Source organism: Nicotiana tomentosiformis, chromosome 3 (genome assembly GCF_000390325.3).
Source record: "Nicotiana tomentosiformis chromosome 3, ASM39032v3, whole genome shotgun sequence".
In the NCBI taxonomy this organism is placed as follows: domain Eukaryota; kingdom Viridiplantae; phylum Streptophyta; class Magnoliopsida; order Solanales; family Solanaceae; genus Nicotiana; species Nicotiana tomentosiformis.
Genome location: NC_090814.1, coordinates 83,268,820 through 83,295,297, shown reverse-complemented (window position 1 = coordinate 83,295,297; position 26,478 = coordinate 83,268,820). Strand labels below are relative to the sequence as shown.

The 26,478-nt window shown below is 41.8% G+C and overlaps 1 protein-coding gene across 1 annotated transcript; it reads right to left on the bottom strand.

The window, feature by feature from the left end:
* Positions 1-3,596: 3,596 nt before the first annotated feature.
* Positions 3,597-6,392, bottom strand: LOC138908096 (uncharacterized). Its single transcript, XM_070198736.1, has 3 exons — positions 5,891-6,392; positions 4,544-4,593; positions 3,597-3,608 (listed from the first exon to the last, which is right to left on the bottom strand). Exons 1-3 carry the CDS (start codon positions 6,390-6,392, stop codon positions 3,597-3,599), a joined length of 564 nt encoding a protein of 187 aa, XP_070054837.1.
* Positions 6,393-26,478: the final 20,086 nt, after the last annotated feature.

Genomic DNA, 26,478 nt, shown 5'->3' with positions numbered 1-26,478 from the left:
GCACACATGCATCAAGAGTCACCACTATCAAGGAATATTTTGCACATAATACAACTATGTTTCCTTTTCTTTTTCAATTCAAGTGGTTCTTACTTTTTCAAAATGGTGCATTTTTCTCTTTATTTCAATAGTTCCACTCAAAATCCAAATCAACAACCCATACTTCAACTTTTACAAAGTTCATAACAAATTCAAGTACTCACGAAAGGTAAACGGTTCAAATAAATGTTCAATTCAAACAAATGGGCAAGGCTTGTAATGTGGTTGCCAAAGAAACAGGATTACAGACTCAAATGGGTTAACTAAGATACATAACAATTAGGTGGGTAAAAGTCTACAACTAGCTCAACAAAAAAATGTCTATATCACTTCCTAGACTGAATAAAACTACTATTTAGATTTGCAAACACACGAGGCAAGTTCTAGACATCAAATGCAATGCAAAGAATACAAAATACCTCACACGTACATGGTACATAACTCACTCAGGATCGGACTCATCAAGACACTCTAGTCAACGCAGTTAAGCAAAGTTAAGATCATACAATTTGAGGTACTTACACAAGAGTCAAAAACCGAGCATAAGCGTCACAACTAAAGCACTCACTATTCTCAAGGTATAATAAAGTCAAGCGATATTGCCTTTAATTCAGATCATAGCACAAGGTTCCTCCTCCTAAAAAAATAAAAAAAATAACTACACTCGATTCAAACAAAAATCTTAGAAAAGAACCACGGCACAAAGAAAAACCAAGGGGGACTTGTTACACTACCTAACAAAAGAAAATCTTTTTCTCTTTTTCTTTCGACTTTCATCCCTCAAGAAACCTATCGATGATATCCATCTTTGGGAAAGATCGAAAACTTTAAAAAAATAAATTCTAAACTTTTTCTATCTCTAACTCATACAACTAACAAAAAGAAAACTATTAAACATACATACATACATACAAAAATCCCCCACCCCATAGTTTAAGTTGTGGCATGTCCCCATGGTACAAAATTAAAAAGCATAAGGTAAAGGAAACTTCCCTGAACATCTAGTCGTGGTTTGAGTCGAAGTCAGGCCCCATTATTTGCGCCCGAACTAATGCACACATCCATGCAGACAATTTCTTCTCGGCCTTCTTAGGGTACACCCCACACTTATCTTTCTTGCTCACTGCAGCCTTCTCTTTCAAGCCCTTTAATTTCCACTCAACACTCGCAGCTGGTTTGTATTTTTGCGCCCCCTTTGCTACATCCATTTTATAAGTCACAGTCTCCTCACCCACTCTAAGCATGAGTTTTCTCTCTTGTATATTTAATATAGCTCTGCCTATCGCAAAGAATGATCTTCCTAGGATGAGGGGGACCTTCTTATTCTCCTCTATATTTACCACTATAAAATCCACAGGAAATATGAACTTATCCACCTGAAATAACACATCTTCCACTATCCCCTCGGGTGTTATAGTCATTTGGCCTGCCAGCTACAAAGATATGGGTGCATGCCTTATCTCTCCAATCTCCTTCTCTAGTTTCCTGTAGATAGATTGATGCATTAAATTAATTGAGGCACCAGAATCACATAAGGATTTATCAAAATTAATAGTTCTTAAAGAGCAAGGTATAGCAAAACTCTCCGGATCTCCACACTTTTGTGGGAGTTTATTTGTAATATCGTGCTGCAATGCTCTGTGAGCTTGACCATTGAGGTCTCCTCAATTTTACTCTCGTAAGGATCTCTTTCAAGAACTTAGCATAAGCAGGCATTTGTGAGAGCACTTCTGTGAATGGTAAGTTTACATGAACATGTTTCAGCACATCCAGAAATCTCTCAAACTACTTGTCCAGCTTTTCTCTACTTAGCTTTTGGGGGAAAGGTAGAGCAGGCATATGCTTGCTCTCCTTAGGTTCTTCCTTTCTCGAATTTTTTCCTTCTTGTTTTTCTCAGCTTTCATCTGGCCTTTCTTCTTCTTATCCACATCATTTTTCAGTTGCTCCCCACTTTCTTTTTCAAGTCTCGCATCTTTTTGGATTGGGGGTGAGTTCTTTCAATACTTGCCCACTTCTCAAAGTTACAACATTCACTATTTCCTTGGGATGTCTTTCAGTATCAGCAGGGAGAGTTCCTGGAACCCTCTCAAATAATATCGTCGCAATCTGTCCCACTTGCTTCTCTAAATTTCCAATCGCTGCCCCTTGTACTTCAAATCTTTCATCAGTTTTGACAATGAAGGCATTCAGTAGATCTTCTAGACCAGACTGATTGCGTTGTTGAGGCTGAAACTGCGGCCTCTGATGATTCATAAAACTAGGAGCTCCTTGTCCCTGGAATCTGGGATTGTTTTGGTTCCATCCATTTGTGGTACCCCCAGTGAACTCGATGGAAAACCAGGGTGCTTCTGGCCCATTGCATTAAAATTATAATTTCCCATAGCATTCACTTCCTCAGTTGAGGCTAGACACTCATGAGTAGGGTGTCCTCTTCCACATATATCACAAGATGTGAGAGTCTCACTTTGTATCGTGGCTAAGGTCAACTTCAGTATTTCTTTAGCCATAGCATCAAGATGTACCTGCACAGATGTGTTAGCATCAACTTGGTGAACACTAGTTGATCTTCTTCTTTTAGCACTCTCAGCAGGCCACTGATTAGCATTTTCAGATAACTTATCAAGAATTGTAACTATCTCCTCTGGAGTCTTCTTCATCAAAGGGCCTTCAACTGCATTACTCAATGTTCTACGCGAGGCCGGTGTCAATCCTTCCCAAAAATCCTGGAGTTGGATCCAAAGTTCAATTCTGCTATGTTGACACCTTCTAACTATCTTCTTAAACCTCTTCCATGCTTCAAAAACAGTTTCATTCTCTTTCTGGGCATAGTTATGGATTTCTCTTCTAAACTTGCTCGTCTTAGCTGGGGAGAAATATTTATCAAGGAATTTTCTGGTCATCTTATCCCATGTTCTAATAAATCCCGTGGGCAAGCTTTGAAGCCACTACTTCACATCATCGTTAAGTGAAAAGGGGAATGCCCTCAAGTACACTACATCTTGTGACACCACATTGTATTGAAAGGTGTTCATAATCTCCTAGAAGTCTATTAGATGTGTGTTTGGATCTTCATTCATCTTCCCTCTGAAGACACAACAGTTCTGAATGGTTTGAAGCAACCCTTGCTTCAACTCGAAATTGTTGGCTACAATTGGAGGTGGTCTAACACTTGATAATCCTTGATTGTAGACCGGACTAGCATAATCACTGAGTGGAATCCCAGGTCCGGGAGCTATATTTCTGAACTGGTCTGCAACCAAGGGTTGATGTTGATTAATTCTCTGACCCCTCTCTTCTTCATAGACCATCTGTGCAACTCTAATAGTTGCTTCCTCAGCATCCCGTGCAGCTTTTTCTCGTTGTTGGGCTACCTCTCTTGTAGCCAAATCTACCTCTTCATCACCGTTTCCATCCATAGTTTCTTTGGTTGAGGATTTCCCAAACTTTTCTAATGTCTCGGTAAGATTTCTTTCCTTCCTCAGTTGTCGCAGTTATTTTTCTATCTCTGGCTCGTATGGTAACACTTATTTCGCAGAAGTTCGAGTCATGCACCACTCTTAACCTTTAACCTGTGCACAGTCAAAGAACACCAAACGTAACAAGATAAAAAAAATATAATAAAAGGAAAAAAATTCTTGAATTAGCATTACAAACTATTTCAAACACTATTGATTGCCAATCTCTGGCAACGATGCCAAAATTTGACGAGCGCAAAACACACACTTAAATTATACTCGCTAATCAAAGATAGTATAGTATAATATCGTATCCACAAGGATTGGATTTAAACAGTATTCTTGTAGTTTCTTGCTTGATTGCTATCCAGGAGGATCAACAGTTGAGATTTATATGATTACTACTTAAAATGATCTCAGAATCTAAAGTTGTTGACTAGTGGCTATCGAGACAAGGAATAAGCAAATAAGGCTATCAGTGGGAAAAGATAGGGTTTTGACTGGATAGGTGTAAGATAATTGTTTGGGATCTAACTCTAGATAATTCACTTCTAATGTTCAAGTGAGTCTCTCAAATTCACTCAATTATTAGTTCAAACGTTCAGTAGAAACTCCTCTCTTGATTAAGTCTCAACCTCACAAGATGAACCAAATTAAGCACTGTGAAGATATGCGAGAATTCGTAGTGGATTGGTCCTTAGGAAAACCTCTTTCGATTATTCCCCTAACTAGGTTTAATCAATGATTCAACTAGTCTCTTTCGATTAGTTAGTAGAACTTATGATTCAATATAATGCAAATATATCACAAGTTAAGCCTCTCTTGATTACATGAACTAGTGAATATAGATGCAACAATTAAATCCTCCAAAACGATTCAATACAATAATACACCAAATCCCAAGCAATCAGCAACACACCAAATCCAACAAACCCTTATGGGAACTACTCCATATACATGGAGAAATTCATCACAAATATAATTAAAATATAGGAAAACATAGATTCGATCCAAACTCGGGTCTTGAGTGAGGAAAGAATAATGCAAACCTTGTGCTTGTGTTCTTCCATTTCCTTATTAGCCTCCTTAGGTTGAAAGTCTGTCAAAAGTTCAAAAAATAACGTTTTTCCATGTATTTATACCAAGTATGGTCGGGCCCGGACGAAAATACCCTTTCCTAGCCGAATTAGGAAAATAGCTATGGAAAAATTGCACAGGCACTCCGCATGGGGAGACGTGCCATGCGGGGCATTTGTGGGGATATCCAAAGAGCTCAACATTTGTTAGGCTGCAGGAATTGCACTACTGCGCCGCCCACGTGCCGCAATAGTGTAAATTCCTCAGAGTACGGCTTCAACTTGATTTTTGATGTCCAGACATGGTCCTCGAACCCGAACATGATCCCGACTTAATCCCTTGGGGTTTACTCAGACTTCAAAACTCCAAATAGCTCAAATTAGCTCTACAACATCTACATAGCTCGGAATCACTCCTACAAGACATAAAACACACAATAAGTGCAAAATACTACCAATTAAAGCTCAATACAAGTAAAGTGCAGTGAATTAGAGTGCAATAAGCGACTAAAATATGAATTATAGCCTACCATCAATACACACCCAGGCCAACGCATGAAGCATCGCAATACACAGTATACATCCCTGAACCGGAAGGCAACACTAAAACTAGTGATGTAGTCAAAGCCGTCTTGAGCTTCGAAAAGCTCGCCTCACAATCATCAGACCATATGAACGGAGCACCCTTCTGGGTCAATCTAGTCAAGGGCGTTGCAATAGATGAGAAACCCTCCATGAACCGACGATGATACCCTGCTAACCCCAAGAAACTCCTGATCTTGGTCGTTGTGGTAGGACGGGGCCAACCCTGGACTACCTCAATCTTCCTAAGATCCACCTTAATGCACTCACATGATACAATATGCCCCAAGAAAGCCACAGAATCCAACCAGAACTCGCACTTGGAGAACTTAGCATAAAGCTTCTGTTCCCACAAGGTTTGAAGCACAAATCTCAAATGCTGGTCGTGCTCCTCCATACTATGCGAGTAGATCAATATGTCATCAATGAAGACAATGACAAATGAATTAAGATACGGTCTGAACACTTGGTTCATCAAATACATGAACGTCGCCAAGGCATTAGTCAAGACGAAAGACATTACCAAAATCTCATAGTGGCCATATCTAGTCTGGAAGGTCGTCTTTAGAATATCCGAAGTGCGAATCTTCAGCTGATGATACATAGATCTCAAGTCGATCTTAGAGAACACCCTGGCACCCTGCAACTGGTCAAACAAATCATCAATGAGCGGCAACGGGTACTTATTCTTGATGGTGACTTTGTTCAACTGGTGGTAATCAATGCACATCTGCATACTCCCGTCCTTCTTCTTCACAAACAATACTGGTGCATCCCAAGGTGACACACTAGGTCTAATGAACCCCTTCTCAAGCATCTCCCTAAACATCTCCTTTAAAAATCTAAGCTCCTTGGGAGCCATACGATAAGGTGAGGTAGAAATAGGCTGGGTTTCTGGCACCAAATCAATGCCGAAGTCAATATCCCAATCCGGCGGCATACCTGGTAGATCAGCAGGAAATACATTGAAAACCTCTCGTACCATCGGCACTGATTCTAATGTGGGAGTCTCTGCAGTAGTATCCCCAACAAAAGCTAAGTAGGCCAAACAACCCTTCTCGACCATATTTTTAGCCTTAAAGAAAGAAATAACCCGCTTGGAAGTACCGGCGGACGAATTCCTCCACTCTAATCTGGGCAACTCAAGTATCGCCAAGGTAACAGTCTTGGCATAACAATCAAAAATGGCATGGTACGGGGGCAACCAGTCAATGCCCAAGATAACCTCGAAAGTAACCATTTCGAGCAATAAAAGATCCGCTCGGGTCTCACACCCACAAAAAGTCACCATGCAGGACCGATAGACTCAATCCACAACAACAGAATCAGCCACTGGCATGGACACATATACAGGAACACCCAAGGACTCGCGGGACACATCCAGATAAGGAGAAAATAGAGATGAAATATAGGAGTAAGTAGACCCTAGATCAAATAATACCGAGGCATCCCTACGACAGACAGAATAGTACTTGTGATCACTGCATCGGAGGCAATTACCTCTGGCCTGGCGGGGATGGTATAGAACTGAGCCGGAGCGCCACCTGACTAGCCTCCACCTCTAGGACGACCCCTACCCACCTGCCCTTTGCCTCTGGCCAGACGTGCGGACGGTGTGGTAGCTGGTGCGGTAATCATGGGCTGATGGTCCTGCTGGTCGGCCTTGCTTCGAAGTGTGGGACAAAACCTCTTCACATGGTCAAGATCCCCGCACTCGAAACATCCCCTCGGAGCAGCAGACTGCTGATCTGAAGTCTGACTCTGATAGCCTGAATACCCACTGGAGTAACCCGAATAGATGGCTTGTAGTAAGTACTCTATGGAATGGCACTAAAGTAGGGTCATGCTGGAGCACTCTGAGCGGGCTATGGTGCTGCCTGCATGGGCCTGCTGGGCTGACCCCTCATGAAATGACCTCTTCCCCCAGGCGGGGAGCCATTAAATCCTCCAAACTGTCGGGGTCACTTATCCCTTGGCACAAACTCTCCATTGCGGTTGCGAATACACTTGATACTCCGAGCTATATCCACAACCTGACGAAAGGAAGCCTCCATCTCTGCCTCACAGGCCATAAGTAACTGAATCTCAGGGTGGAGACCTGCAATGAACCTCCACACCCTCTATGCGTCTGTGGGGAGTATAATAGCTGCATGGCGAGACAAGTCAGTGAACCTCACCTCATAGTCGGTGACAGATATGTGACCCTGACGGAGTCGCTCAAACTGATCCCGAAGCTCCTCTCTCTTAGAAGGTGGTATGTACTTCTCCAATAAAATATGTGTAAATTGATCCCAAGTCAAGAGAGGTGAACCTGTTGGCTTGTTAAGAAGGTAAGCCTGTCACCATCTGCGAGCCTTGCCCTCAAGCTGAAAAGTGGTGAAGTCCACCCCGTTGGACTCCAATTTCCCTATGTTTCAGAGCTTATCCTTGCACCGATCAATGGAATCATGTGGGGTCTTCTGACCGCTCACCCCCAAAGTTAGGGGACGAAGTCTAGTCCATTTGTCCAGCCACTTCTGCTGATCAACCGTTGCGACTAGTACATCCTGTGGCATAGTTGTTGTAACAGACTGGGCTCTGCCTACAGGTTATGCACCTGGGGTCTGATAAACGGTAGCGACGTGCTGATAAATGTGGATTTTGACTACTTATTAACACCTTTTTGCTTTTGTTTTAGTCCGAAAGTATTTATTTATGTTCCTGAAACTAATGAAAGTGTGCAAATTGCAGGAATGTAGGAAGTTTGGTCTCCAATGATGAAATCCGACTCAAAAAGGAGTATTCTGAATCACAAGGAAAGAAAGGGCGCATAACTTAAGAAGTGCAGTCTGCAGAAGAAAGTGCGGACCGTATAATTCCATCTGCGGCCGCAGGACAAGTAAAAGAGCCCAATAGAGTTCTAGCTAATGTGTGGCCGCAGATCAAGGTTTACACTAATAAATGATTCAAAGTTCAAAGAGTCAGCAACTGACCAAGACCTGAGCCTTGCCTGAAGTGTGGACCGCAAAAGAAATGTGCGGCCACAGAAGATACTTTGCAGCCGCAAATCAAAATTGTGCAGTTACAGAATTCAAGATCTGCTAGCTAAAGAAATCTGCGGACCACACATGGAATTATGCGGCTGCAGAACCTCCCGAGAGGCATTTTTGTCAGCGAATTTTGGGCCACTATTAATAGACGAGTTTCACATTTTTAGGTCAAGTTTCGAAGTTTGAGCTGTTGTAACCATTATATTTTGCTATTTTAGGAAGTTTGTGATTATTTCAGGTCTTAAACATCATATTTTATCATTTTAATATTAGATTATGAGTTAAATTAGCATTTCTTCTTTGTTTTCTTCATTTCTCACTATGAGTATCTAGATTCTTACTAGGGTTGTGACCCAACCCTAGTGTGTAAACCTTATGGGTATTTAATTTAATGCTTGTTTATGATTGTGTGTTGATTATGTAGCTTAGTTTATGCTTCAATTTTAGAATTAATGATTGCAAATATTGATTCATGCCTTTTTGACTTGGTCTCTACTTGAGAAAGAAGAACCTAGTCTAGGATAACTTGGCTAACAAGAAATTGGGCTAATTAATTCTTCCAACGACCGTTTCCACTCACTATTAAGTGCGGATTAGATGTGGATCACATGCCCCGGAGCCTAAGAGATAGGGGTATGTGCTCCCCCTCTCGCCTGAGATGTGGCAGGGTCTGCTAGAAATAAACCAGCATGCGTCATAGCGTCCATGAACTGCAGCATATGGCCCATGACCTCCTGGAATCCTAGCGCAGTCATGAAATCTACCGGGGCTAGCACAGCTGCAGGCGCCTCATCCTGCTCCTCAACAATAGGATCCTCCACTGGATCCACTGGTGGTACAACAGGAGCAACCCTAGGGCGCCTTCGCCCTCTGACTGGAGCTAGAGCCCTCCCTCGGCCTCAGCCTCAGCCTCTAGAAACGGGGGGAGTAGTTCCTCTACCTCCTGACACATCCGCCGCGCGCGTTCTCACCATCTGTGAGAGATTAATAGAAAGATATTTATCACAATATCAACTGCACGATAGGAGATAAAGAAAGAGAAGTTTCCTCACACCTATAGCCTCTAGAAGATAAATACGGGCGTCTCTGCACCGATCCGTAAGACTCTTCTAGGCTTGCTCATGACTCGTGAGACCTATGTAAACCTAAAGCGTTGATACCAAGCTGTCACAACCCAAATCCGTTATAGGTCGCGATGGGGACTAACGCCGCCGTTAGACAAGCCCACGAGTGAGTCTACTAATTAGTTACCCCTTTTTAACATTTTACAACTGAAGTTTTCCTTTTAAGAGAGAACGAATTAAATAAGATTTCGTGCTACCGTGGCAACTCATTTAAAACAAAATACCAGCACAATAAGTACATATACTACGGTGAAAGAGGTGATGAGTACAACAGTACATAAATGCTACAAGTCCCCAAAACCCGGCGTTACAAGTACTTGAGCAATTTAGAGAATATACAAAACTACTAAAACTATTGTCTGAAAGTGATAGACAGGAATAAGAAATAAGATAAAATGAGACTTCAGTGTTGCGGATCATAGCAAGGCAAGAAGTTCACCACTAAGTCTCCGTAGATGATCGGCTACGCGCCCGCATAACCACAGGTAGAACCTGTTTCAGTGCCTGCACATCAGTGCAGAAGTGTAGCATGAGTACGAAAAATAACACATACCCAGTAAGTATCTAGTCTAATCTCGAAGAAGTAGTGACGAGGGGTCGACTTGACACTTACTAGAGGTCAAATAATAATAATATAAATGCATAAAGTAGACATGGTGAGTGTACAACAAGTATCAAGGAAGAAAATAAGAACAACTACAATAAATCAACTCAGGAGTCTATATCAAATTACCAACATAACATAACCGGTCGTGAAGGCGCTAACACAATTATACCCAAACCAGAACCCATTTCGATTATTAAACACGAAGTTGCTGAGACGAACGGCTCGATCCCATAAGAATAATGGTACCCAGTACTGTCGAGTCGAACAGTCTGATCCCATAAGAGTGGTCTTATCATACTGTCGAGGCGAACGACCTGATCCCATAAGAGTAGTGTTACCATCATGCCGAGGCGAACGACCCGATCCCGATAGAGTAGAGAACTTTACCTCGTTCGCCGAAGTACTTGCGAGATGAGAAGACATGGATTTTTATAGTTTATCAAGTATTGCCCTGTTTTCTGAAATAAGAAACTAATTCGATAATTCCAATTTAAATCCCCAGTCTCAGCTCTAATCAAGACAATTAATACACATAATAGGCATAAATAGTACAATTAAAAGCATGATGTGAATATAATTCTACCCGGACATGTCGTGAAATATAACTACGTACTGACGCTCGTCACCTCGTGCGTATGTAGCTCCCAACAATAATATGCCTAAGTGGATAAATTTTCTATTACAAGATTAGGCAAGAAACTTACCTCGGTTCAAAGTTCTCAATCCGACTCTCCAGCCTCACTAGAACTCTCCAAACGATGTCGAGGACTCTGAAACTAGTCAAAAGTCATATAAACTAGTAAATATATGCTCAAAAGTTTATAATTTAGCTATTAAAGTAATTACTCAACCCAAATTGGAAGATTCCTAAAATTCTCCCCCAGCCCACGTGCCCGGATTCCAGAAATTTTCAAAAATAAATGTTACCCATAACCTCACGAACCCAAATATATAACTTCTATTCAATTCCATAATCATTTTCGTGGTTTAATCCCATTTTAAATCTAGTTTTTTTCAACAATCCCCTAACATTTCCACAATTTCTATGTTAAAATCTACCCATAACACATGATTTAAACTCATTTTGTGTAGATATTACTTACCTCAAAGTGCTAGGTGAAAATCCCTCCTCAAAGAGCTCTAAATTCGACCAATAAGTGAGAGGAATGAAGAAAATGAGCCTTAAGTCCCGTATTTAAAAATGCTACTACCCAGCAATCCTTCTTCACGATCATGGAAGAGGCCTCGCGATCGCGAAGGCAAACAACCCAAGCCCAGAAAATTGGCTATCGCGAATGCGAAGGCTAGTATGGCCTGCCCTACGCGAACGCGGGCCCACTCACGCGAACGCGAGGGCCACAAGTCCCAAACCTTCGCGAACGTTGACTAGGTATTGTGAACGCAAAGCATAAATCCCACTCCCCCAATTTTCCTTCTTCGCGAACATGACCCCACCCACGCCATCGCGAAGAAGAAAACCAGAATCAGCATTGACATCATTTTGGACTTAGCTCCGAACGGTCCGAAACTCACCCGAGCCACTCGGCCCATCCAAATGCTCCAACAAGTTCATAAAACATAATACGGACTTGATAGACTCTCAAAACACGTAAAACAACATCAAAACTAAGAATCGCACCCAAAAACCGAATTGAATCAAGTTTTGAACTTCAAGCTCTTCAACTTACTCTGAACGCGCTGAATCATACTTAGATTACTCGGAATAACACCAAATTTTATGCAAGCCATAAATCACCATACGAGACTATTTTCAGGCTCGGAATCCCAAACGAACCTCGATAACACCAAAGTATACTCCAAACCAAACTTAAAGAACTTGAAAACCTTCAATGCGTCAACTTTTAATATTAAGCACCGAAAAGCTTCCGGGTCATCCGAAACCCGGTCTGAACACACGCCCATGTCCAAAATCATCATACAAACCTATTGGGACCGTCAAATCCTGGTTCTGATGTCTACTCAAAATGTTGACTTAAGTCAAACTTGACCATTATAGGCCACTATTAAGGAACTAAATGTTCCGATTTCAACCCGAACCCTTCCAAAACCAAGTCAACCATCACCGTAAGTCTGACCCTGGTGGCTTGAAGGACTACTGGAGGAACCCTAAATAGCTGGTGGACAGTAGGAGCTCTCTGGTATGGTACTTAAATAGGGCCGTACCGGAGCACCCCGAGGAGGCGGTGGTGCTGGATATGTGGGCTTGCTAGACTAACCCCTTACAAACTGACCTCTGCCCCAACTTGAGCACCACTGAACCCCCTAAAATATCAAAACCGCTTATCACTCGTCACTTGCTCTCGGCTCCGCTAACGAACACCCTTGATCCTCTGAGCTATCTCCACAACTAGATCATACGAAGTCCCCATCTCAGCCTCTCGGGCCATAGTGGCTTGGATACCAGAGTGCAAACCTGCAACAAACCTCCGTACTCTCTCTGCATCGGTAGTAAGTATCATAAGTGCATAGCGATACAACTCAGAGAATTTTGCCTCATAGTCGGTCACCGACATCTAGCCCTACTGGAGTTGCTCGAACTGAAATCGCAACTCCTTCCTCTAAGAGGGTGGAATATATCTATCCAAGAAGAGGCGTGTGAACTGGTCCCAAATCATGGGAGGAGAACCTGCTGGTCTGCCAAGAAGATAGGACTGCCACCATCTACGGGCCCTGCCCTCCATCTGAAAGGTGGTAATGTCTACCCCGTGGGACTCCAATATCCCCATGTTGTGCAGTCTGTCCCTGCACCGATCAATAAAGTCATGGGGTTCCTCATGTCGCTCACCTCTAAACACAGAAGGATGAAGCCTAATCCATCTGTCCAATAACTTCTGCAACTCGGCGACCGCAGCTGGTCTGGGCTCAGGTAAAACTGCTATAATTGGCCAAGTTTCACCCACGGGTACTGCGCTCGGGATTTGATATACGGCAGCTACATACCCTGGAGCCTGTGCGGTAGGGGTCTGTACTCCCCCTCCTGCCTGAGATGTGGTTGGGTCCACTAGAAACAAACCAGCGTGAGTCATAGAATCCATTAATCGCATCATACGACCCATGACCTACTGGAATCTTGGTGCGGACATAAAATGCACTAAGGCTGGCTCAACTTCAGGCACCTCTCCCTGCTTCTCAATAATAGTATCCTCTACTGGATCCACTGGTGGCATAACTAAGAGCATCTCTAGGACGCCCCCATCCTCTACCATGAGCTGGAGCCCTCCCTCAGCCTCTTCCTCGGCCTCTAGAAATAGGGGGTGCAGCTCTTCCATGATCAGGTACATCTGCCGCGCGCGTTCTCACCATCCGTGAGAGAATAAGAGAAATATACTTAACATAACATCAACTGTACGATAGGAGATGAAGAAAGAGTAGTTTCCTAACACCCTATAGCTTCTCGAAGATAAGTACGGACGTCTCTGCACCGATCCGCAAGACTCTATTAGGCATGCTCATAACGTGAGACCTACATGAAGCTATTGCTCTAATATCATGTTGTCACAACCCAATTCATACTATAGGTCATGATAGCGCCCAACGTCGTCGTTAGGTAAGCCAATGGTGAACTAACCATGTAATTGTTCTTTTTAATAAATTTCAAAGTAGTTGAATTTCATTTATTAAGAAAATAAGGAGTAGAAAATTTAATAAAGTAAAGCAAAAGCTAATGAGCGAGCAAATGCAGTAAAATAAATGCTCCAAAACCATAAAATCTACTAGCATGTGTTCCAAGACCTGGTGTCACAAGTGTATGAGCAACTAGTAGATTATACAAAACTCTAAACTACTGTTTGAAATAGAGTAGACAGAAAATAAATGCAAAAGAGAGACTCCGGGTGCTGAAGAACAGACTCAGAAAGTAGCTTACTACTAGGCCTCGGGGTAACGGGTGTGTGCGCCGGGATGAATGCCAGATGCACCTGCCTCGAATCCTGCACGATTAGTACAGAAGTGTAGTGTGAGTACATAAACAACATGTACCCAGTAAGTATCCAGTCTAACCTCGAAGAAGTAGTGACGAGGGGTCGACATTGATACTTACTCTGGGCTAACAATGAAATACAGGAAAGCTATATAAGCATAGAAAATGTGAATAATAATATTAACACAATAGCAACAGTGATTAAATGATTCTTAACTGATAGTACATTACAAAATTCTTCCACTAACACATACTAATTCCAAGTAAAGCTCAGGCAATTAACTAATTATAACCTCTCAATTCATGAAAATAATATCAAGTGTGTTCGGGCTCCAAGCATTAACACGCACGATTTATACCTAGGTTGTACGGCCAGATCTAGAATAATGTTTACACTGCCGAGGGTCGAGCGGCACGAACCATAGATGCTCTATTATACTGTCGAGGCGTTCGTCCCGCTCCACAAGAAGAGAGGACACTTTATGAACATTCGATTTAAAACTCAAGTAGGTGAAATTCTGTCTTTACAAATCCTTTATCAAGTTTCATTATAAATTAGGCACTTTAATTAACAAGTAGGGTGTAAACATTACAAGTATTTCACGTTTTGGTTCCGAAACTATCCGGACTTAAGCCTGATTAGTAGCTACGCACGGACTCTCATCACCTCGTGCATATGTAGCCCCCACAATTAGAAAAAAATAGTAATTTACATCACCTATGGGATAAATTCCCTCTTACAAGGTTAGGCAAGAGACTTACCTTGTCTCAAAGCTAACTTTCTGGCCATAAATTCACTCTAAGGATCCAACGTGGTGCCGAACAATCCAAAGCTAGTCAAATATTATATAAATTAATCAATATACGCTCAAAAGTTAATAACTTAACTATTAGAGTAATTACCCTACCAAATTGGAAGATTCCTAAAATTCACCCCCGGGCCCACATGCCCGGATTCTGAAAATTTTACAAGATTATTGTTACCCATAACCTCACGAACTCAAATATATAATTTTCACCCAATTCCAAAACCACTTTCGTGGTTAAATCCCATTTTTATCAAAACCTAAATTTTTCAACTAAACCCACAATTTTTACACTTTATATGCTAATAATCTACCCAAAATATATGTATTAAACTCATCCCATATAAAAATTACTTACCTTAAAGTGCTAGGTGAAAACCCCTCTTCAAAGAGATCCAAAATCGCCTTAGAGGTGAAAGAAATGAGCTAAAATTTCCAATGTTCCGACATTAAAAGCCCTCACTGCCTCCAGCGATTTCAGCTTCTGCGGACTTTGGGTCGCACCAGCAATGCCGCTTCTGTGGGCACACGACTGCTTCTGCGGAACACACACATAGCCCAGCACGTCGGTCTGCGGATGAAAGGTTGTGTTGAGATCTACCCGGGTCCCCAACTCACTCTGTACTGCCCTCTAGAAATGCGAAGTAAACTGAGGGCCTCTATCTGATATGATGGAAACAGGCACACCATGCAACCGAACAATCTCCTTAATGTAAATCTGGGCCAATCTCTCTGAAGAATACGTGGTGACAACCGAAATGAAGTTTGCCGACTTGGTCAACCTATCAACAATGACCCAAACTACATCAAACTTCCTCAAGGCCCGCGGCAACCCAACTACGACATCCATAGTGATGCGCTCCCATTTCCACTCAGGTATAACCATCTGCTGGAGTAGACAACCCAGCCTCTGATGCTCATACTTAACCTACTAGCAATTTAGGCACCTTGCTACATACTCAACTATGTCCTTCTTCATCCACCTCCACCAATAATGCTGCCTCAGGTCGCGATACATCTTCAAAACACCTGGATGAATAGAATACCGAGAACGGTATGCCTCCTCTAGAATATTTTCCCTGAATCCATCCACATTAGGAACACATAGACGACTCTGAAGTCGCAGAACACCATCGTCACCGATAGTAACCTCCGTGGCACCACCTTGTAGTACCGTCTCTCTAAGAACCAAATAAACTGGATCATCATACTGACGAGCCTTTATCCGCTCAAATAATGAAGACTGAGCCACTACGCATTCAAGAACTTGACTGGGCTCTGAAATATCCAACCTCACAAGTCTGTTAGCTAAGGACTGAGAGTCCAAAGCCAATGGCCTCTCCTCTGCTGAAATAAATGCCAAACTACCCATACTCTCAGCCTTTCTTCTCAAGGCATCTGCAGCCACATTCGTCTTGCCCTGATAATAGAGGATGGTGATATCATAGTCCTTTAGTAACTCAAGCCACCTGTGCTGCCTCAAATTGAGATCCCTCGGCTTGAACAAATGTTGCAAGCTACGATGATTGATCGGTGTAAACCTCACAGGACACCCTATAAAGAAAATGCCTCCCGATCTTAAGAGCATAAACTATCGTGGCCAACTCCAAATCGTGCGTGGTAATTCATATCATTGGGCTTCAACTGACATGAAGCATATGCAATAACTCACCCCTCCTGCATCACTACACAACCCAGGCCAACGCGTGAAGTGTCGCAATACATAGTATACATCCCTGAACCGGAAAGCAACACTAACACCAGTGCTGAAGTCAATGTGGTCTTGAGCTTCTGAAAGCTCGCCTCACTATCATCGGGTCATCGAAATGGAGCACCCTTCTGGGTCAATCTAGTCAAAGGTGCTGCAATAGATGAGAATTCCTCCATGAACCGACGATAATAACCTGCTAACCCCAAGAAGCTCCTGATCTCGGTCGTTGTGGTAGGACAAGGCCAACTCTGAACTGACTCGATCTTCTTGGGATCTAATTTAATACCCTTGCCTGATACAACATGCCCCAATAATGCCCCAGAATTCAACAAAAACTCACACTTGGAGAATTTAGCATATAGCTTCTGTTCCCGCAAGGTCTGAAGCACCACTCTCAAATGTTGCACATGCTCCTCCATGCTATGCGAGTAGATCAAAATATCATCAATGAAGACAATGAGAAATGAATCAATGTATGTCCTGAATACCAGGTTCATCAAATCCATAAACTCCGCCGGGGCATTAGTCAAACCAAAGGACATCACTAGAAACTCATAGTGGCCATATCTAGTCCGGAAAGCCGTCTTCGAAACATCCGAATCACGAATCTTCAAGTGATGATACCCAGATCTTAAGTCGATCTTAGAGAACACCCTGGCACCCTGCAACTAGTCAAACAAATCATCAATACGCGGCAACGGGTACTTTTTCTTAATGGTAACTTTGTTCAACTGGTGGTAATCAATGCATATCCGCATAGTCCCATCCTTCTTCTTCATGAATAACACCAGTGCACCCCAAGGCGACATACTCAGGTTGACGAACCCCTTTGCTAACAACTCTTCAAGATGTTCTTTCAACTCCTTCAACTCTTTTAGAGCCATGCGGTATGGTGGAATAGAGATAGGCTGGGTACCTGGAGCCAAATTGTTACAGAATCGATATCACAATCTGGCGGCATGCCTGGAATATCAGAAGGAAACACATCGGATAACTCCCAGACCACGGGCACTGAATCAATCGCTGGAGTCTATATAGTACTATGTCAAACATAAGCAAGATAAGCCAAAATACCCTTCTCGACCATGTGTCGAGCCTTTAGAAAAGAGATAGCCCGACTAGATGCACTGATGGATGAACCCTTCCACTCCAATCTAGGTAACTCTGGCATCGCCAAGGTAACAGTCTTGGCATGGCAATCAAGGATGGCGTGATATGGAGACAACCAATCCATTTCCAGGATGATCTCAAAGTCGATCATATCGAGCAACATAAGATCTGCTCTAGTCTCATAAACATATAAAATCACGATACAGGACTGATAGATCCGATCCACCACAATAGAATCGCCCACTAAATATGGACACATAAACAGGTGTACCCAAGGACTCACGAGGAACACCTATAAAAAGCGCAAACATAGCTGAAACATATGAATGTATAGACCCTGGATTGAATAGTACCAAAGCATCTCTACTGCAGACAAAAATAATACCTGAGATCACGGCATCTGAGGCTACTGCATATAAGGCTACTGCATCTGGTCTGGATGGAAAGGCATAGAACCTGGATGGAGCGCCGCTTGACTAGCCGCCACCTCTAGGACGGCCCCTACCTGTAACACCCCAGAAAATTTCAAAGTATTTAAGCGCTATTAAGAAAATTTATGTGCGCTAATTATATTATTTTGTGTGCAGACAAGGGCTATTATAAGAATTATATCAATTGATCAGGATAATATATGTATGAGGTGCATTAAGAATGGTTTATGGTTTAAGAAGATCCCCAAGGCTAAGTCAAGTTGAAAAGTTTACGATGGGATAAAGTTTCAAGTGAGTTCGCACCAGACCTAACTTTAAACGATCATACCTCTCTTGATATGAAGGTTTATATGGTGTATTACCTATAAAAAGAAAGTTCTATGTGTCTAGTTTCCAACGCTTCAAACCATTCGTCATTTGGACACTCCTAGAAGAATTTATGACTAAATTACCAAAGGCTGGATCTGCGATCAATTTTGCGACAGCAAAACGGTTCCGCGGACCGCATAAGCATCGCAAAGTGGAGCAGACACGGACAAACTATTATGCTGCAATTATGTTGTTGCATAATTGATTATGCTTAAATTATGTTGTCACATAATTATTATGCTATAATTATGTTGTCGCATAATTATTATGCTGCAATTATGTTGTCGCATAATTGATTATGCTGCAAGTCTGCTGCCCACAAAACGATTATGCTATAGCATAATTGCACCACATAATTGACTTGGGGGGTCATTTTTGAAAATTTTCCTATCCAATCCAATTTTAATATAAGGCCTTAGGGGGTCATTTTAGAAGGTAAAATGTGATTTTGTAGAGAGAGGAGAGAGCTATCTTAGATAGAGAAAAAGAAGACCTAGCTATTGTTTCATCAATTCTTGCTCAAGGCTTGAAGATTTCATAAGATCTTCATCTAGTAGGTAAGATTCTACTTCCTAGCCCTAAATTTTGGGATTTTGATTAAAAGTATGTCATGAGAAGTATGATTGGGTGTGAGAGTATTATGCATACATATATGTACCAATAAGGTTTGTGGGGAGATTGTTGATCTTAAATAAGTAAAGATTGAGTTGTGGAATGAAGGAAATCTTGTAGAAGAACCTTGTAGTAAAATTTGCACACCTAGTGTTTGATAAAATGCTCAAATGAGCTGAGATCATGAATATCTTCCTAATAATGGTTGAATTTTGTATTGTCTCAAAATAGATTAGGATTGCTAGAATTTCCGGAACGTTGTAGTAATTTAAGGAAAGCTCAAAGCAAGGTATGTTGGCTAAACTACTTTCTTAGAATTGAATTCAATGATGTTCTCTTAAGATTCAAGTATGGTTGTCTCAAGTTCCTTATTCTATATTCCGACTTGTTCCCAATAAATTCGATTGTCCCGAATAAGTAAAGTGTCGAGAATTAAGTATTCAAAACGTGTTCCGAATGTTCCTAACACATTATGTTATCCTTTGGGAATATGTTCAAGAATGATACGTGTATTAAAATGCTATGTCTTTGAGTTGTGTTTCAAATGAAGGTTATGATTCCAAATTGTGTGAGAAAACTCAATATGCTTAAGACTCTTGATTGCTCATATGTGTACCTAAAGCCTTAATTAGAAATGTCTTACTGTTGATAACCTATAAAGATGTGAAAGAAGTATGAAATGCGATGATTGATATAAGTGAAAGTTATACTTGTGGCCAATGGAGCCAATGAAATGAAATGATGTGGGAAAGGTTATGAAATGAGCCTTGATTCAACTATTCTGAATTGACTTCGAAAATAGAATTGCCTAAAAGCCTATAAACTCAAGCCATGCTCATATGTGATTGTTTTAACAGACATTATGATTTGTGAGTATTTTCAATGTGTTTTGCGTTCTTACATATTCATGAGTGAAAATTGTGTATTGACCTTTATGGGGATAAGTGTGTCAAGAATAACTTGTGTGTTATTTGCTGATGATTTTAACTTGCGCATCAATTGCCAATCATTTTACTCCATTTCTCGGAAAGAAATCTATGGTGCTTAAATTATTCATTTCTAATGAACTTAAAGTTGTGATTTCCGGAATATTATATGTATGTTGATATTTATGATGATGATACATAAGAGGGAAGAAATAAAAGTGTGGAATAACAAATATGGCCACTTTGCCTTGAATAAAGAATCTTGTAAATGGCCAAAAGAGCCAAAAAAATATTGTCGTTATGAATGACTGAAAATACTAATGGAGATTTATACAATGTGGAAGATGATGAGGTAAATACATTTGCACCTATGTTATTTTTGTGAATTATTCCCCTTATTTGGGATGAGATTGATGTGATAAAAGTATTCCTCTTTATTGGGATAAGATTGATTGATATAAAAGGGTTGATATCACGAATAAGTCAGCCTAGCCGATCGGGTCGTGATCGGACATCATGTCGCACACATGGTGGTGATTGTGTTGGAAATTGTAATTGAAATTGAGATTTGGTTGATGTCTTCAAATAATATAGCCTAGTCGATCGGGTCATGATCGGACTCCGTGCTAAAATTACGGTGGTATTGGTATTGATAATAATTATGGTTGATTCTCTAATGAGATAGCCTAGCCGATCGGGTCGTAATCGGACTCCGTGCTAAAATTACGGTGGTATTGGTATTGATAATAATTGTGGTTGATTCTCTAATGAGATAGTCTAGTCGATCGGGTCGTAATCGGACTCCGTGCTAAAATTACGGTGGTATTGGTATTGATAGTAATTGTGGATGATTCTCTAATGAGATAGCCTAGGCGATCGAGTCGTGATCAGACTCCATGCTAAAAGTATGGTAGCATTGGTATTGTGAACATCAGTATTATGAACATTGGTATTGTGAACATCGATATTGTGAACATTGGTATTGTGACCATCGGTGTTGTGAACAATGGTATTGTGAACATTGGTATTGTGGACAGTGGTATATCAGTGCTAAAGATATCCCTACCAAAAATAATATTATCATCATAATTTGATTATCAGTTCCCAGTGTTATCTTCATAATTTGGAAATTATTATGTTTTAACTTGGCATTTGAATATCATTGATTATGACTTGTTGTTTCTATGGATCTCCCCTTCTTACATTGGTATTCTATTTTAAAAGAGGACAGTTAGCTTTACATACTAGTACTATTCCATATGTACTAACGTCCCTTTTGCCGGGGGCGCTGCATCTTCAATGGATTCAGGTGATTCATCAGCGGTGCAACTTTGGTCCTCGTTAGAAGTTACTCCCTATTCAGCAGGTTTTGGTGAGCCCTATTCTACTCCGGGCCTGATGTCACTTGATGTTACACTTTGTGTCTTGAGGTATAGCCGGGGCCTTGTTGCCGGCACTTCCATATTGTTCTTCTATCATATTTAGAGGCTCCGTAGATAGGTTGTAGGTGGTGTATGATGTTGGGAATTGAACTAGAAATATTTCTATTTGGCAAACATGTTTTGCATAATATCTGTAAACTTGTAATATTTTGAAAATTATGAATGAAGTAGCTAATAGAATGAAATGGGAGTTGTTAATAAAATATTTTCAGTGTTTGATTTATGGAGTGCATCTCCTCTTTATTCATGGATGAGTTTGGGTAGAAGGAAATCTAACAGGCCTGCTCGGCTGGTTTCACTCGGTTTAGCGCCGGTATCAAAGCCTAACGTTTTAAAGTGTCCTAGTGTCACGACCCAAAATTACCCACCGACGGGACCGTGATGGCGCCTAACATTTCACTTGCCAGGCAATCCAACGTTAGAGAATCATTAAACCAATTCCTTATTTACATTCAGTAAATAACAATAATTAACTAAGATGAAATATAATAAGTCCGGAATATCATAAAACTATATTAAATACTACCACCTGGATCTGGATTCACAATTCACGAGCATTCTAGAATTTGCTACAAGTAATAGTCAGAAAGAAATACAACTGCCTGAATGAAAGAAACAGTAGAACAGAAAAGATAGACGAGGACTTCAAGGTCTGTGAACGCCGACAGATTTACCTTGAGTCTCCGGATAGCGGAACAATAGCAAACTCTCGATCAACCCGAGCCGGTATCAAAATCTGCACAGAAAGTGCAGAGTGCAGTATCAGTACAACCGACCTCATGTACTGGTAAGTGTCGAGCCTAACCTCGATGAAGTGGTGACGAGGCTAAGGCAAGGCACCTACAAATCAATATGTACAATTTAACAGTGTATATGCAAATAACAGAAATGAAGAACTAAAAAGGATATGTCGGGAGGGGAACATACTGAGGGGAATACAAGATAAAGAACTATAACAGAATGATCACCGGAGAAGTAAATATACCATGAATCAACAGGAATAGTGAATACAGTAAGGAAAAATGCACGGTATCACCCTTCGTGTTTTTACTCTCAATCTCACCATAAAATTAATAGAAATGACACGGCATCACCCTTCGTGCATTAACTCTCATATCATGGCACGGCATCACCCTTCGTGCATTAACACTCACAATATGGCACGGCATCACCCTTCGTGCATTAACACTCTCCCTTACCATAATGCAATGCATAAATAATAACAGAGAGATAGAATAACAAGTACAAACCTTACTTCAACATTTGGTTCCATAATATCAATCTCAACTTTGAAATAAAAACTCAATTATCACCAGAAAATCCGTAAACATGATAAGAACGATAAATTGAACAACACTAGTATAACACGTAGCAATTTGGCATAGGGATGAGACAATGTAAGAAAAACAGGGAAACATGGAAAACAAGTAAATTGGCGGCGCATAAGTACTCGTCACCTCACATATACGCCGCTCACATGGATTTCACTTAGCAAATAATCTAAGGTTCCTAATTCCCTCAAGTCAGGGTTAGACACAACACTTACCTCGCTCCGAAGGCCACTTAATTCTCAATCACAGCTTTTCCTTTGGAATTCACCTCCAAACCACTCGTATCTATTCAAAAATGAATCAATAATATCAAATATTGCTAAAGGAATCAATTATATTGCATAAATTAAATTTCCCAAATTTTCCTCCAAAAAGTCGAAAAATCGACCCCGGGCGCGCTTGGTCAAAACCTGAGGTTCGGACCAAAATGCACTTACCCATTCACCCCCGAGCCCGAATATATAATTAGTTTTGGAATCTGAACTCAAATTGAGGTCTAAATCCTCAAATTTCCAAAATCCCTAGTTTCTACCCTAACCCCTAATTCCACCATGAAAACTCTAGATATTTGGTTGAATTCTTGTAAAATGAAGTAAAAGATTGAAAGAAACGAGTTAAGGAACACTTACCTATAATTTGGGGAAGAAAATGTCTTTGAAAAATTGCCCTAGGCCAACTATCCTTTTGAAACGAGAAGAAACATACTTGTGCGGACAGGACGTGCGCTTTTGCGGAAAAGGACTAGGCCAACTGGGGTCGCACCTGCGGACAGGGTTCCGCTTCTGCGGTCCCGCTCCTGTGGAGAAAAGTTCGCTTCTACGTAAAAATGAAGTTCAGGCCTTGGTCGTACCTACGGGGCTATCACTTGCACCTGCGAGCTCGCACCTACGAGGCTCGCAGGTGCGGGCACACCAGATTTGGTGCACCAGCAGCCTTGTTGAGGTTTGAACTCAACTCGTGCATCGCCCGAATGGCACCCGAGCCCTCGAGACTCCAAACCAAGCATGCACGCAAGTCTAAAAATATCATACGGGCCTGCTCGCGCGATCAAATTGCCAAAATAACACCTAGAACTACGAATTTAGCACCAAATCAAATGAAATTCTCAAGAAGACTTTAAAATTTCTATTTTCTCAACTGGACGTCCGAATCACGTCAAATCAACTCCGTTTCTCACCAAATTTCATAGACAGGTCTTAAATATCATAATGAACCTGTACCGAGCTCCAGAATCAAAATACGGACCCGGTACTAACAATGCCAAACATCAATCAATTCTTAAAAATAATTAATTTTCAGACTTTTAATTTCCATCAAATATTCATAACTTGAGTTAGGGACCTCCGAATTCGATTCCGGGCATACGCACAGGTCCCATAATTTGATACGGACCTACCGGAACTGTCAAAATACGGATCCGGGCCCGTTTGCCAAAAATGTTGACTGAAGTCAACTAAAATCAACTTTTTAGGTAAAAATTCTTATTTTTATTAGTTTTCAACATAAAAGCTTTCCGGAAACCTGCCCGGACTGTGCACGCAAATCGAGGAGGGTAAAATGAGATTTTAAGGCTTAAGTGCGCAGATTTGAGTTTTAAAACATAAGATGGCCTTTTGGGTCATCACAATCTCCAGCTCTAAAATAATCGTTCGTCCTCGAACGGACATAGAAAAGTACCTGGGCTGGTGAAAAGGTGGGGATATCTACTCTGCATATCGGACTCGAACTCCCAAGTAGCTGCCTCAATAGGCTGACCTCTCCACTACACTCTAACTGAAGGGTAACTCTTTGATCTCAATTGGCGAACTTGCCGGGCTAGAATTGCCACCAGCTCCTCCTCGTAAGTCAAGAAATCCTTGTCCAACTGGATAGAGCTGAAATCTAACACATGGGACGGATCGCCGTGATACTTTCGAAGCATGGACACATGGAATACCGGATAAACAACTGCTAAACTAGGTGGTAACGCAAACCTGTATGCCACCTCTCCCACTCTCTCCAGAATCTCAAAAGGTCCGATATACCTAGGGCTCAACTTGCCCTTCTTTCCGAACCTCATTACACCCTTTATAGGTGATACCCGAAGTAACACTCTCTCTCTGATGAATGCAACATCACGAACTCTACGGTCGGCATAACTCTTCTGCCTGGACTGAGCTGTGCGAAGTCGATCCTGAATAATCTTGACCTTATCCAAGGCATCCTGTACTAAGTCTATTCCCAACAACCGAGCCTCTCCCAGCTCGAACCACCCAACTGGCGACCGACACCGCCTACTATATAATGCCTTATAGAGAGCCATCTGAATGCTCGACTGGCAGCTGTTATTATAAGCAAACTCCGCAAGTGGCAAGAAATGATCCCAAGAACCTCCAAAGTCTATAACACAAGCGCGAAGCATATCCTCCAATATCTGAATAGTGCACTCTGACTGCTCGTCCGTCTGAGGATGGAATACAGTGCTTAGCTCAACCCGAGTACCCAACTCACGTTGTACTGCCCTCCAGAAGTGCGAGGTAAACTGTGTACCTCGGTCAGATATAATGGACACGGGCACACCATGAAGACGGACGATCTCACGAATATAAATCCATGCTAACCACTCCGAGGAATAGGTAACTGCCACAGGAATGAAGTACGCTGACTTAGTCAGCCTATCCACAATAACCCATACGACGTCGAACTTCCTCTGAGTCCGTGGGAGTCTAACAACAAAGTCCATAGTGATACGCTCCCACTTTCACTCAGGAATCTCCATCTACTGAAGCAAACCGTCGGGTCTCTGATGCTTATATTTTACCTGCTGACAATTTAGGCATCAAGCTACGCAAACAACTATATCTTTCTTCATCCTCCTCTACCAATAATGCTGTCGCAGGTCCTGGTACATCTTGGTAGCGCTCGGTGAATAGAATACCGAGAATTGTGAGCCTCCTCAAGGATCAACTCACGAAGCCCATCCACATTAGGCACACAAATACGACCCTGTATACTCAAAACTCCGTTATCTCCAACAGTAACCTGCTTGGCACCACTGTGCCGAACTGTGTCTCTAAGGATAAGTAAATGAGGATCGTCATCCTGCCGATCTCTGATGCACTCAAACATAGAAGACCAAGCAACTGTACAATCTAGAACACGGCTGGGCTTAGAAACATCTAACCTCACGAACTGGTTGGCCAAGGCCTGAACATCCAATGCAAGCGGTCTCTCACCAGCTGGAATATATGCAAGGCTACCCATACTGACTGACTTTCTACTCAAAGCATCGGCCACCATATTGGCCTTCTCGGGATGATACAATATGGTGATATCATAGTCTTTCAATAGCTCCAGCCACCTCCTCTGCCTCAAATTGAGTTCCTTCTACTTGAACAAATACTGCAAGCTCCGATGATCAGTGAATACCTCACATGGCACGCCGTAAAGGTAGTGCCTCCAAATCTTCAGCGCGTGAACAATGGTTGCCAGCTCTAGATCATGAACAGGGTAATTCTTCTCGTGAACCTTCAGCTGCCATGAAGCATATGCAATAACCTTGTCACCCTGCATCAATACCGCACCAAGACCAATACGAGATGCATCACAATATACTATATAAGATCCTGAACATGTGGGTAACACCAATACCGGTGTCGTTGTCAAAGCAGTCTTAAGCTTTTGAAAGCTCGCTTCACACTCGTCTGACCACCTAAACGGGGTACCCTTCTGGGTCAATCTGGTCAACGGGGATGCTATGGATGAAAACCCCTCCACAAATCGACGGTAATAGCCCGCCAAACCTAGGAAATTACAGATCTCTGTAGCTGATGTGGGTCTAGGCCAGTTTTGAACTGCCTCAATCTTCTTAGGATCTACCTGAATACCCTCTGCTGATACAACATGACC